Source organism: Siniperca chuatsi, linkage group LG9 (assembly GCF_020085105.1).
Source record: "Siniperca chuatsi isolate FFG_IHB_CAS linkage group LG9, ASM2008510v1, whole genome shotgun sequence".
NCBI classification, from domain to species: Eukaryota; Metazoa; Chordata; class Actinopteri; order Centrarchiformes; family Sinipercidae; genus Siniperca; species Siniperca chuatsi.
In genome coordinates, this window is record NC_058050.1 from 25,914,135 (window position 1) to 25,928,182 (window position 14,048).

The 14,048-nt window shown below is 41.8% G+C and overlaps 2 protein-coding genes across 3 annotated transcripts in view; both read right to left on the minus strand.

Annotated features, from left to right (window-relative positions):
• Nucleotides 1-1,613, minus strand: part of LOC122881235 (E3 ubiquitin-protein ligase RNF19A-like) — a 31,671-nt gene extending 30,058 nt beyond the window's left edge. The window contains exon 1 of the mRNA XM_044207143.1: nucleotides 1,361-1,613. The gene's annotated coding sequence lies outside the window, so the exon portion shown is untranslated. The remainder of the gene's footprint in view (nucleotides 1-1,360) is intronic.
• Nucleotides 1,614-5,004: 3,391 nt separating this feature from the next.
• LOC122881237 (polyadenylate-binding protein 1A) lies at nucleotides 5,005-11,856 on the minus strand. 2 transcript variants are annotated; one of them, XM_044207146.1, is made up of 15 exons: nucleotides 10,990-11,856; nucleotides 10,465-10,658; nucleotides 10,174-10,289; nucleotides 9,254-9,393; nucleotides 9,057-9,151; nucleotides 8,741-8,878; nucleotides 8,165-8,260; nucleotides 7,781-8,053; nucleotides 7,448-7,538; nucleotides 7,184-7,306; nucleotides 6,925-7,067; nucleotides 6,134-6,218; nucleotides 5,845-5,975; nucleotides 5,490-5,602; nucleotides 5,005-5,375 (listed from the first exon to the last, which is right to left on the minus strand). In XM_044207146.1, exons 1-14 carry the CDS (start codon nucleotides 11,180-11,182, stop codon nucleotides 5,513-5,515), a joined length of 1,908 nt encoding a protein of 635 aa, XP_044063081.1. In that variant the 5' UTR covers nucleotides 11,183-11,856; the 3' UTR covers nucleotides 5,005-5,375; nucleotides 5,490-5,512. The 2 variants fall into 2 exon arrangements, with proteins under 2 accessions (XP_044063081.1, XP_044063082.1); XM_044207147.1 differs by having other exon boundaries at nucleotides 5,512-5,602; nucleotides 10,990-11,853.
• Between the last annotated feature and the right edge of the window lie 2,192 nt (nucleotides 11,857-14,048).

The following is a 14,048-nucleotide window of genomic DNA, read 5'->3' on the forward strand; positions in this document are numbered from 1 at the left end:
ACACTAGTGGGCAGCTGGGGAAGTAAGACATAATTTCCACTCCACTGTACAGTGTGTACACATTCACTACAATGACACAGTACACAAGGAGTTATTAACTAACTTGATATAGCCAATTAAGGCCCAACAAAAACTCAGGCATGTGATGTGTAACACTAAACAAATAAATGTGTCCAGAGAGACTAAAACTGAGGTCTCACACACATTGTCCTACATGTGAACAAGCTGATTCACCATTGTATAATGAAAGACTTGGCTAGGATTAGGAACTCAATTAGCAAAGGTAGCTGAGCCAGCCATTTTTTGAATAGTTCACCTGCATACCAAATAAGAGATGCTCTAACTTTTCTTCCAGATTTAGACAAGGGCTGATTAATGGCACAAGAACTGCAGCTTCATTTATATAGGTGAGTCCCTAGCATACAAATATCCTATTCATAGGATAGATCATGATGCTTATCAGGTTGACCCACAGTCATGGTAGTTCTTCTGCTCTGCTGTTGTCAGTTACTAATTCATTGTTTTATTGAAAGTAATATGTCTAGTCTCCATTACCTCAAAGCTGCAAACCCGTGTATACATTTTATCTAAAGCGAGTGGTGGTCTCCGTCTTTGTGTTGGATTGGCAGGTATTACAAGAAGCCTCAAAGGTCGTGACAAAGTCATCTGCATGTCACCTGACAAACCCCACAATACAGAAGAATAATATACACAAAGCAGACTCTTACCATTGTCTCTATTTTTCACAAACGAATCAGGGAGAAGCATCAAGCCCCTAGCTACCCACCGGAGACATTTCTCAAATCTAAAACTGACACATTGTTTTACATTTTAGTTTACTGTCTGTGTGACAGACACGTTACAAAACCCTCTGAAATCACAACTTTTTCTCTTGCTGCTTTTATCTTGTCATGGCAGTCATTAGCAAATCAAGTTGAACACACTGCTGCAGTACGTTAAAGACAACTCAACGCCTTTAACTGGTTACAAACTGAAGCCTAGCAATGATATATTGATGAGCAGCTGTTTAGAAAGTAACAATAACGCCAACAGTTGGCGTTACGTCTTGTACCGTCCCTCGTCTTCGACTTCTCAATAACGTTAGATTGATAGCTAGGTTAGCTACATAGTTCATTGTGTTAATGTCAGTTTACGTCACCTCACAAATTATCGCCATCTGGTACACGTGTCCAGACAGAAAATAGGACACATGACGTTAGCAAAATATATCTATGAGTCGCTAGAAATGTTCAATGGGTCTCAGCTTGCCTTACTGACGGTAACCAAAATGCCAGCCAGCCACAGCAAGCGTTAGCAGCTGGCTAGGAAGGTTAGTTAGCTAGAAACGATGAGAACATACCGTCTGTTGCTAGTGACACTTGTTCCGCAGACAGTAACAAAGACGAAAGGAGACGTCCTGCTTTCCAAAAACGATTTCAAGTTAATTAATCAGTGGTCCCGGCGCAGTGCCGTGAATTACTTCCCCACTGCTACAAGCACTTATTTTCCTCTGTCTTCGGTCCCACCTATCCTTTCCGTTTCGAACGACAACAGCTCCTACAAAGCTCGCTCTGTTGTTCACTGTTCTCGTTCTAGCTCAGAAATTCAAATCGCATCGCGAGATTATGCCGAAAGTTCCGTAGGCCTAATGGACTAACGTGGTCGAGGTTCAGCACCACACCTTGGTTTCTGTCACATGTTCCAAGAGAGTTGATGCGTTGATACAGATTTAATACTACCACTAATAATAATAATAATTTAATATACCCACCAAAACGGAAGATTCCCAGTTTATTATGAAGTAATTCATTTCAAACATGAGTACAATATTTTTTATCCCTACTCTACTTTTCCCAGACACTTTAACCAACCAGCTGCAGATTGTTTTTGGCCTAACATAGAAGGAAATGCAACATATCTTTCACAATCTTTCCTGTGTTGGCCATTTATTTTCTGTTAGGTATACAGTATGTTACTTAAAATAAAATCAATAAAATCTTTGACATGTAGTAAAATAAAACAAATATGAGTACAGCTCAAGGTTATAGAAGGCTTGATGTCATCTTCAAGCTTGGGGGGCTTGGTTAAACAGCCATATTAACATATTATCTATCAGTAACAACAATCTGGCGTTTGGGAGGTATGAGCATGACCATCCCTGAGAGCCGCACACAGGAGCTGTTGTTAAGGGATTTTATAGATATTTTGCAATGCCTCTCAATATGGTTTTTCCATGACTGTAGTGTTTGTGTCGTTTACTGTTCATGAAAGTTACATTGTGACAGGCCATAAAATCGATCATCTTCTACAACTGCCTTGGCTGTCAGATGAACCAGCTGTACTTACTGTAGAAACCTCATCATAAAATTGTTTTTCTGCTTACTTACTCTCTGTTACTCCATGACAACAGTGTCAATCTACATAAACCTGAACCACCTCAGGCTGCTGAAGTCTCCTGTAAGTACAATGTTGTACTCCATACTGTAAGTGTGTATGTTGTAACTACTTTACAACATACAGAGTAACGTGTAGGCCTACAGTATGTTCCCTGGACTTCTGTTTGTTCCAATGTATCCCATTCTTTATTTAGGAACTATGTAGTTAGCCTATCCTCTTTTGGTTATCGTCTCTACCCCTCCAGTAAATGGTATTTTTTTTTAAATCACAGCAGATTTATAAAATGCTACAGAACTCATTATCTCATCTCCCCCCAAACATCTAGCTTTGTTGCTCAGTAGGTCATACTGTACCCTGTAATAACAGAATAAGTACCTTAAATGTTAAAAGATACCTACAGTATAAATTCCCACATTGTAACCCCCTTATTCCCTAACTTCACATCTTGTTCCCTTGTACCTACATGTATGTATCAGCATGTACTGTACTGGTACACTGCTAGTACAAATAAATTGTACAAATAAACTGTAAACTGGGAAGAATGACGCGTTACTGAAACACTGTTTACTTATAGCATCAGCCTCATTAGGGAGGAAAGCCGACCAAAACAAGTAACAGCCTGAACCAGACTGTGGAAATCATGTGATAGCACAAATCCAGGGTAAGCTGAGGGTTCTTTCACAAATAGGCGCAGGTCACACAACATACAGGTACATGCATCCTGTAGTTACCAATGTGTGTATGTACACAACTCCAAATCCTACACTACACAGGACCTTACAATTAGGCTACACAGAGGCACCATCCACATGGCCATTATGCCTAAAATGCTACGGCATGAGAACCAGCACAAAGGAACAGAGACCACAAGGCAGATACAGCACTGATGGTGCTTTTTTTATCAACCTATCAAACTGTGGAGATGAAAGATATTCACTCAAAATCCTCTGTGAACCATAAACAGACATGAACAAACATCATAAGAGGCAAAGCTGGATAATCATGTGAAATCCCAGTGGAGAGTTGTTTTGGGTCAGCCATGTACTGTAGGTTTTGGAATATGTTCACAGTCTGGTCCAGCCTAAATGAGGACTGATCTTGAGCCAGTGAGTGTTTGTGCAGGAGTGTCAGGGGAGACACTGGGAGAGCCTGCAGCCCCTATAAAGTCGGACACTGTGGTGATATATTGAAAGGGATCAAAAGCTCAGTTGGAGAAGGTCCACCAGGGACTGATTCCACCCAGGGCTTTCTCTCCTGTGTCTCCCCAACCAACTTCCTGTTTTTCCACAATCTGAATAAAGAATTAAAAAAAAATGTGGAAGGTCAGATTAATTCAGTTTTACTTTAGTATTACAGGTCAGGATACTGCATGAATTCCGGCATCAGCTTTTCATAAGATTTCAGCCAAAAACATCACAGATCTGCTGTATCCAAAAGGGCAGGCGCCTGATTGGGTCGACAGCATGTAGTTTCCCACAAACACGAGGAGAAACAGTAGTTATTGTGTTCCTGCAAGGCCTGCGTCCTCATCCTCTTGACAAATTCACACTTTGTCACTTCCAAGACATTGTACAAGGTCGCCTCTGCTCTGGATGAAGGATTCTCTCAGTTTGAAGGAGGGAGGATGTGTGATGATATGGCATTTTCACCGCTGTTAACATACAGTATATGCCGGCGGACTTTTGGAGCGGTAAGAAAAACTGTACAGGCTGTGAGAGATATAATAAACAGATGACAGCCACAAATGTAAACAGAGGGCAGAGAACACATGCCAGCTGAGGGGCGCAGTGTCTTTAGGGACTGGGCATGGCTTCCACACTGCAATATACAAAGTAACATGCCATTCTCCAACTGTTTGGTTCAAATTTGTATCGAAATTGAAGAACTGAGCAGAAACCGGTCTTACTCTCCTCTTAAATTTTGCCATTTCCAAAATGAGTGTATATTAAGCCCACATTGCTCAAATCAGCATTTTCAAAACCCAACATGTCACAAAAATAAATTTAGTGGAAAGGTTGCTACAGAACAGTTTGAATATAAACCAAGTGAAAACAGGAACATTTGATCCAGTCTATATTGTTAGAGGCTGCCTGTAGAGTAGAAATCAAGCTTTAATGTCTGTATGCTGCTGCCACTTACTTATGCAACGCTGTCCTTTCTGTAAATATTGAGTGTAATTGAGATTGTAGATCAGATCTGCACACAATGTAGCTGTTTTACAATTTATCAGTCCACAGTATGCATTAAATAACATACACACACACCTTACTGTATAATGTACAGTATGCACCAGGACACGTCTATTCCAGGAAAAGATGCATGAAAACTGTTCAAAGAAAGCACAGATAGGAAACTAATGATGATTGTGTACTAATCAGGTACACAAATTCCAAGGAAATGCTTGTGATGTGATAAACACTGAATGACAGTGCCACCTGGTGGAAGAAATAGCATTATCCATCATGCTCTGAGATATGACCAACATGAACATTAACTTGTGACTACTGCTCTGGGAAACATGCAATACTCAAATTGGTGTCAATATTGTGCATTACTATTGCTGTTTACATGTATGAAAATTAATGGGGAAAATAAATGAAAGAGGCATACATTTTGAATGAGAATTTATTACAGCCAGTAGTTTACAATACAAATCACCTTTCAAAATGCTCAGCTACCACCTTCCTGAACACGGCTGATATTCTGAGCACTGACACAGTAAAATGACATAAAACAGAGGAATGCATTCAAATTTATAATCTCAATTTTCTCTATTTTGCTTTTTTTTTTTCAACAAATTTTTGTTTATGATCAAGGTCTAGTCAAACCATCCCTAGACCCGGCAGAGTCAACTGTTTTCTTCTTTTTTTAAGAAATGATTTATCGTTTTGCGATGTTTTCAGAGTTTTAGGTTTTTCAATGTTTAATTTTTTTTTCTCTTTTTCCCCATCGGTGAAGCAGGTTTCAAAATGCTCAATCTGTAAGACAAAAGATAAAGCATATCAATGCTTACACTGTAGTTCATTTACTTATGACATCTACAATTTCCTTACAACTGTTGTCTAGTATTTATCATAAAAATAAAAACCCACCTGCGTGCGCACACACACACACCTTAGACGCTGGGAACACCAGCAGGGGTGGTTGACTTCTGAGCAGCCTCCTTAGCCTGGTGGGCCTGAAGCACAGCAACAGCCTCATCCACCTAAAATGACAAAACACTGAATGAACCACTGCATATGAAGCATTACCACTCAACTCATTGCTTCAATGAGCTCAACATGATCAGTTAATCCATCGAGTCCTGCCTTGTGAAGATGCTGCTAGCAACCAGGCTCATGTAAATTCAGAGGAACAAAGATTTTTAAAAAAATGGCAAACACTGAGAAAACAATCTCGACCAACAGGCTTCCAGAAATCTATGTAACAGAGTAGCCATTAACTGACCTTTGAGCGCAGCGACTCAGGTGACTCGAGCATGTGGAGGAGCTCCGAGTTGTCGATCTCCAACAGCATACCGGTGATCTTGCCTGCCAGGCTGGGGTGCATGTTCTGGATCAGGGGGAAGAGACGCTCACCTGGAGGAAGAAGAACAGTCATCAACAACTATCTGAAGTATATAAAACCAGACCTGACGTGTGAAAAAACTTTGTGACTAGAACGTTTTCTACTGGTTTCCCAAAACAGTTCAGTTTGTGTTAGTTCCTTGTAAATCTGAGCAGATAATGTAACTAACCCAGCATCTGCTTCTGTTCCTGAGGAGGGGCAGCAGCCAGCATGGAGGCAGTCAGGGGCTCCTGTCCTTGGACATGGACAGCAGGCTAAGGAAGGAAAAAAGACTGAGTCCAGGGAGAAGTTCTACCCAACTGTAGAAATTACTGAGTGCACAAATACTACTAATTATCACAATCTATATCTATACAACGTGAATGAATGAGTAGTGCTAGGTAGTGTTAAGATTGTACTTTTCATGGCATATTTGAGTCTTTTAGCAGATTTAGGATTCCTTAAACAATTATTTGTCAAAAATAATGTGGTTGAGATTAGTTATGGTTAAAAGGTAAGTAAAAAGCCAAAACAGGCCCCATCTTATCATGCACAAGTTGAATGTTTATGGTTTCATAGCTGTTAATTGATCTGAACATAACCATGGCAGGTTCTTGGGCATAATGACCATAACTTGGGACATTAAAAGCACTGATTTCCAATACCATGCTGCAGTCAATGCTTTGTCATACAATATTAGATTTCACCCTTTACACACAACCATTTTTAATGCACATGATTATATTTCCCTTTTACGAAGTCTGCCATATTGTAAAAACTATATATGCAAACAGCACTGTGAACAGAAATGCAGAAGGTCCAGATTTAGCTTTCAGCAATCAGTGTAGCACATGTAAGCAACATTTTTATTTAATCCAGTTGCTTTAAATTTTGAAACCAACGTGCAATGTTAATGAATGAAACTATGTTAATTTTTTCAGTGCCTTATACTGGGACAGTGAAAGTCAATGGAATTCTTACCTGCTGCATGGTGACCTGTGGCTGGGAGGCGATGTGCTGCTGGGGGTTGCGCACACCAGCAGCATATTTGTACTGGGGCATGGCGCGCACTGGGGCGGCAGTGGCTGAAGCACCGGCAGGGCGCTGGCCGAGGGCCTGGGTGGCTGAGGAAAGGAAGGTGAAAAAAGGCACTTAATCAAAACTGCATAAAGTGATTAACAAGCAGTAACAGAGGAACAAAATATAGCAGATTCTGTGTTCCGAAAGCTGAAATACTTACGCATACGCTGGGAAGCCATCATGCGTGGGACCTGCGTGTTGGCGGCGGCAGTCGGACGAATGGTGTTGAAAGCCTGGGGCCTGGGAGCTGATGGGCGCATGGCATTGGGCATGTTTTGGAAGTCTGAAGGAAGAGGAAACAACATTCCACACTAAGGAGCCAGTTGCCTATTCACTTAGAGCACCACTTCACATTCCAATTAACAGAATGGCCAAATGGTTATATTCACATTGAATCAAGTTTGATACAAATGTGTCTACTTACGCTGAGGGCGCACTCCTTGAGTGGCCCAACGGGGGCTGGGGCGGAGCTGGGCCAGCTGGTTGGCGGAGTAGTATGCAGCACGGTTTTGGGCCTGAGAGGGACAAAGACAAAGATTTATAATTAGATGGTCTCTTAATGCCATGGTATTGAAACATTATTTCCTAATATTCATTTCCCTACAAGTAACAGAAGTGGCTTACACCAGAGATTCTAACTGCAAACAGTACACCAGTACATTTAACTAAGCAGCATGATTTCAAGTCTCCTTGTGGCAACATAATATGCCAAGTTGTATGTCATGTATACTCAAACTGGGCGGGGTGGGAGACTAACCTGAGGTATAGCCGCCATGAAATAGCCTGAGGGTGGGGCAGGCTGATATGGGTTGAGGACAGGGTTGGGCACAGCACGGACAGTGGCCATCCTCTGCATGTACTGGTTGGTTAGATGGGCCTGACGCTCCTCCTTGCGCTGGGCCAGGGCCACATACAGCGGCTTTGTAGCAACAATACGCCCATTCATCTCTGTAACAGCTTTAGTGGCCTCCTCTGGGGAAGAGAAGCACACAAAGCCAAAGCCTTTGCTGCGGCCACCCTCCATCATCACCTATGGGAGAAGAAACTGATCAGCATCTATTCTGATAAATTGAGGACAAACTCAATTTGTAATCAAATCTTGAAACAGCAACATTATAAATAAAGTACTTAAGTCTTTTACCTTAGCACTTGTTATGGTTCCAAATGGAGAGAATTCTTTACGCAGACGCTCATCATCTAGGCCATCATCCAGATTTTTCACATACAGATTGACACCCTGGTATATGGAAAATGACAATGAGGTTGTAATGTTTAACAAACCAAAGTAACATATCAAGAATAAGTCAAATCAACTCTTAGTCTTATAGCACCAGCCATGATTGCATCTGGGGACAGACTAGTAGAAATTAGGCTTTGGGTGGCAGCAAGACATGCCAGTGACAGTTATACTCCTCAAGCTTCAAGATGTTCCAATATCACTGCTATTCATAATTACAGTGCCAGCTGATCCCATTTTATAGTATTTATTGCAACAGAAGTTATTTTTCTAATTCCAGAGAACATCCAGTAATTCTGTCCACTTGACAGGGAGAGGGGGTGTGGCACAGCAGTGGTGTGTATCAGGGTTCAGAATGCAAATTTTTTAATTTGTGAAGGGGTCGTGTTCAAGCTAAACGTTTCAGTAGCTCTTTAAAAACTGCCCTGTGATATGATCTGTTTAATGAAATTCATATGACAGAGTAGAAGGCCAACAAACCTGGTATCTGGTCATGCGATCCTGCTTCATCTGCTCAAATTTGCGCTTGAGCTCATTCTGGCGCTCCCCTTTCTTCTGTGCACGGCCCACATACACCTGCCTGCCATTCATTTCTTTACCATTCATGTCGTCCACAGCCTGCAATCAAATCAGCAATAGACAACTGAAACAAGCTAAACAGAAGCCATGTTTGTATTGATTCCAAAACATCAGCAGAGGTACAGTGACAAATAAGTGGACGTTTCATTTTCCAATAATTTAGATGCATACGATGGGACAATGTCCCCTAAACGAAGAACAAGGAATTGATCCTAACCTTCTGTGCATCTTCGTGTCTTTCGAAGCTGACAAAGCCAAATCCTTTGGATTTGCCACTCTCATCAGTCATAACCCGGATACTGAGTGCAGGCCCTACAAAATACAACAGCTAATCAACACATTTAACAGGCCAAATAACACTGGTAACGTGCGTAATTGTAAACGTGTGTCTCTGAAATTGTATCATTGTCTTACCATATTTGCCAAACAACTCCTTCAGCTTCTCGTCATCCATGTCCTCACCAAAGTTCTTGATGTAAACATTGGTAAACTCTCTGGCACGTGCCCCAAGCTCAGCCTCCCTCTCTTTACGCGATTTGAAGCGTCCAACAAATCTGTTGGTTAAATGATAAAATATTAGAACAAATCACACATACCAAGACAAACCCTTAATTCCCTAACTCCTAGATTACCGTGATAGTCCAATCATTTTTGCTGGAATATCAATCAACAACCCTGAGGTGCTGCCCAAAGATGTTAAGGCAAATCACACTCTGCATTTTTTTTTTTTTTTAATTACCTCCTCCAACCAAATTATTCAGATTGACAAACAGTATTTGACTTTGAAATCTGTCATCCACCACTAGTTGCAGTGTGGGACACGCTTGGCTTTTTACACCTGCAATGTGTAACTTATTATTTGGAGGATGCATTTTGAGTTAAATGCAATGGATGACCAAACTCTTTCTGTGGTGGTAACATGAACTTTGCCAACTTTATGGAGCATTTTGGATATCCTACAAGTGAACAGGGTACGCAATGTTGACTGCAGGTAAAGATGTGACCGCAATCAATTTCAGTCTAGACATTTGGAGTTCAGAAATCTTAGATTAGAATTTAATAACTGACCAGTACTGCACAAAACACACTCACAGCGATTGGAACGTTCCCTACTTATAATGCTGTGAGATGTTTAAAACCTGGCGCAGTTCTGGGATGTGTCATTCTTCACTCGGATGTATGATAACCTAAAGTACATTAAGCATGATTGGCAGAGGAGTTTGTGGACAACATGCAGTTAAACAGAAACTATGATTAGATGTAAAAGTCACATGTTAAATCAAACTCCCCCAAAAACTTTTTAGTTATACAAGTGTAATTGTAGTCCCACTTACACTTTTCTGTCATTGAGCAACATGCCATTCATTTTCTCAATGGCCCGCTCAGCAGCCTCGTGGGTCTCAAAGTGCACAAAGCCGTAACCCTTTGAGCCATTTTCATCACAAACCACCTTGGAAAAGGGAGATTTGAGCATGTCAAAAACAATCCCACACACCATGCATTTAAAAAAAACACAGACACACAATCAGCATCAAACTGGTGCAATCTTTAGTCACGCGAAGTAGTGGTCTGTGTGTAAAGCACTCAAACACACAGAGAAACAAAAGGAATGATGCCCCGCCTACCTTGCAAGAAAGGATGTTTCCAAAAGCAGAGAAGGTGTCATAGAGGGCCTTGTTATCTATGGACTTGTCCAGGTTCTTGATGAAGATGTTGCCCACTCCACTCTTCCTGAGTGAAGGGTCACGCTGAGACCACATGATGCGGAGAGGCCTACCTTTGATCACATCAAAGTTCATGGTGTCCAGGGCTCGCTCAGCTAAAAACAGACCCCAAATGAGAAGACTTCTGATGACACTAGGTTCATATTTCTGGTTTGTATTTTCCCTACTGCAGTAACTTCACCACTTCTATAAGCAAGTAAACAAGTTAAAAAACTTGTTTCATGGCATCTCAGTAATTTTAAGACATGTTTAGTAAATTACTTAATTTGAAATCATTGCATTAATGTTGTTGACTAAAGCTCCAATGGTGCTAATTGCAAGAGATGCTATGACATGGCATGTATAGCACATGTTCAAAATGGAGTCAGGTGGTGCCACATTCCTCCTGATAGCTGTTCTTGCTATACTACGTTATGGCAAACCTACCATCAGCAGGTTGCTGGAAGTTGACATAGGCATAGCCGAGGGATCGACGGGTGATCATGTCTCTGCATACTCTGATGGACAGGATGGGCCCAGCCGGGCTGAATTTCTCGTAGAGCATGGCCTCGGTAACGTCTGGATGCAGGTCTCCCACATAGAGGGAAGCCATTGGGTAGCTAGGCGCGCTGGGATTCATGTCAGACGACGCGCGTTCTCAGGCAATACAACTGTAAGGTTATATTAGCTCGATATTTTGTTGACAACTGTCAGCTAATATTAGCCTCTTATATGAAATTGGTATTTTTCTTGTTTTCTTCGATAGCTTCACGAAAATTAAGAGCGCAGACACATATAGTTACTAGCTATCTTAACAGTTAGCAACGTGGACTAGTTAGCTTGATTAGCAAAATGTCGGAGCGTGGCCTAACCGATGTGGCTCGCAGACTTCACAATTTTGAATCTGTACTCATTCACAATCAGTTAGTAAGCTAAATTGCCGGTAGTATACGAAGCAAATGTTCTCATTTACAATAATAACTGGAATGACAAAGCCCTTAAATGGGATAAATAAGTGGTTAACAATATAACTGGCTAACGTTAATCACCCACGCTTTAAACAATGACACTACCAATTTCGCTTGCTAACGATCTTCTCGTTCCGTCTTTCGTTCTTTGTCGAAGGCAGCGTCTTCTTCGCGTTGCTTGAGTTGGCAAATCAAATCCTGCTTCACCGATTTTTATTTTTCTTATAAAAATATGTCTGCGTGTAGTCTCTAGCTTTTGGTTTGTTTCATAATAATAAAATGTGTGCCGAGACTAGCTCCGGAGCACACCCTACGCAGACGGATTACCGGAATGAAAGGAAGGTCGGTAGAGGTTGTTTCGCAATTCCAGTCGAAACCACGGCGCGTTCACCACCAAGGTTGACGTCACACATCTCGCGATATTTTATATTTAATTTAATTTCGATCGTTACAGATCATTTTCTTTATACTAACTTGAAATGTATAGTCCTAACTCTACTTGGCTTTTTCAGCAGGTAAGGAAGGTGACGGTGGCCAGTTGGGCCAACAGCCTGAGCCATATCCACTGTCCTGTGCGCTCTTGTTTTTACTACTACTACTACCCTATGCACTCATTACCATGTTTCCCTATAACACCGAAACTATGAGCCTAACGTTGCTAGCGTGTATTTCTAATGTGTAAATGAAATAGCTGTAATTTTCTGTAATTCATTCTCCGAGAAAAGCAATTCACACCCAGTCAGAACGAAGAAAGCAGAACTATCCATATAACTTATCTATGAATTTGTGTCATAAGATACCGTTCATCTTCTAGGAAAACATTATCTCGGTGGTTAATATTTCGAAAATGTCAGCTAACCGGAGAGTAACAAGTTAGATAATTTTTGTTTCTCTAGAGAATGAAAGGGAGAAATGGTTTAGATAGTTATGTTTTAGAACACACCTTCGGTGAAATACCGAAGTGCGTTTTAAGTTGGATATTCGACAGGCGATTCACTCCTGATCCAACAGCGTCTTCAGTTTCACCCAGTGTTGCCAGTAGGAGCGCGGTTAGCTCTCCTCCGAGCCCTCGCTCTCAGCTGGGGTTTGATTTAGAGACCCTCAATAAATTACTGTTTGAATGACACAAAACCTATGTTTTTTTTTCAACGCCTTCCCGCTGACTTTCCCATATTAGCGAAAATCCAGATTAAAAAAACCTCACTAAATTGGTCTCTTGTATTACACCTACTTTGATTGCCAATGTGTAACTTATTAATTTTACATAAATATTTCAATAGAAAATAATGGCAGTTTTTTCAATAGCTTCCATCTAATGTAACCCAGTGACTCCAAATCAATACCAAAAATTACTACACTGGACAATTAGGGCAAACCTCTTCATATTGGATTTTAGTGCTTCTGTATTATATATAATTTATTTATTTTTTAAAGGTTATTTTTTGGGCTTTTTGCCACGTCACGGACCACCTGATTCCTGCATACAGGCTGAAATCAAAGCTCTGTAAACCTGTTGTGAGGACATCAAAGCAGTGGACCAGTGAAGCTATGGAGGACCTTCAGGCATGCTTGGACTGCACTGACCGGGATGTTTTCAGAACTGCCACCAACAGTCAGGATGAGTTCACAGAGCCTGTGACATCATACATCAGCTTCTGTGAGGACTGCTGTGAACCATCACGCACCAGGGTGAGTTATAACAATGACAAACCCTGGTTCACAGCGAAACTCAAACAGCTATGGTTGGAAAAGGAAGAGGCGTTCAGGAGTGGAGACAGGGACAGGTTCAGATCCATCACGGACCCACTCCTGGACCCCTTGCAGTTTGCCTACAGAGCCAACAGGTCTGTAGAAGATGCATTAAACATGGCCCTTCACTTCATCTTCCAGCACCTGGACTCCTCAGGAACCTACGCCAGGATCCTGTTTATGGATTTCAGCTCCGCCTTCAACACCATCATCCTGGCTCTGCTGCAGGACAAGCTCTCCCAGCTGAGTGCACCTGACTCCACCTACAGGAGGATCACAGACTTCCTGTCCGACAGGAGGCAGAACGTGAGGCTGGAGAAACATGTCTCTGACTGCCGGACCATCAGCACCGGTTCCCCCCAAGACTGCTTTCTTTCCCCTCTACTCTTCTCCCTGTACACCAACAGCTACACCTTCAGTCACCTGGACGTCAAGCTCCTGAAGTTTGCGGACGACATCACCCTCATTGGGCTCATCTCTGATGGGGATGAAACTGCATACAGGTGCGATATTGACCGCCTGGTGACCTTTTGCAGTCAGAACAACCTGGAGCTCAACACTCTAAAGACAGTGGAGATGGTTGTGGATTACAGAAAGAGCCTAGCCCCACCCGCCCCATCACCCTGTGTGACTCCCCTGTTGAGACTGTGGAGTCCTTCCACTTCCTGGGCACCATCATCACCCAGGATCTCAAGTGAGAGCTGAACATCAGCTCCCTCACCATGAAAGCCCAGCAGAGGATGTACTTCCAGATGAAGAAAAAGCTGAAGAAATTCAGCCTGCCAAAGA

Coding starts and splice junctions, on each gene's coding strand:
- LOC122881237 (XM_044207146.1), bottom strand. CDS start 11,182: ATGAATCCCAGCGCGCCTAGCTACCCAATGGCTTCCCTCTATGTGGGA. Junction 10,290..10,464: donor GAAACATCCTTTCTTGCAAG/GTAGGCGGGGCA, acceptor CCCTTTTCCAAG/GTGGTTTGTGATGAAAATGG. Junction 7,068..7,183: donor GATGGCTTCCCAGCGTATGC/GTAAGTATTTCA, acceptor TCCTTTCCTCAG/CCACCCAGGCCCTCGGCCAG.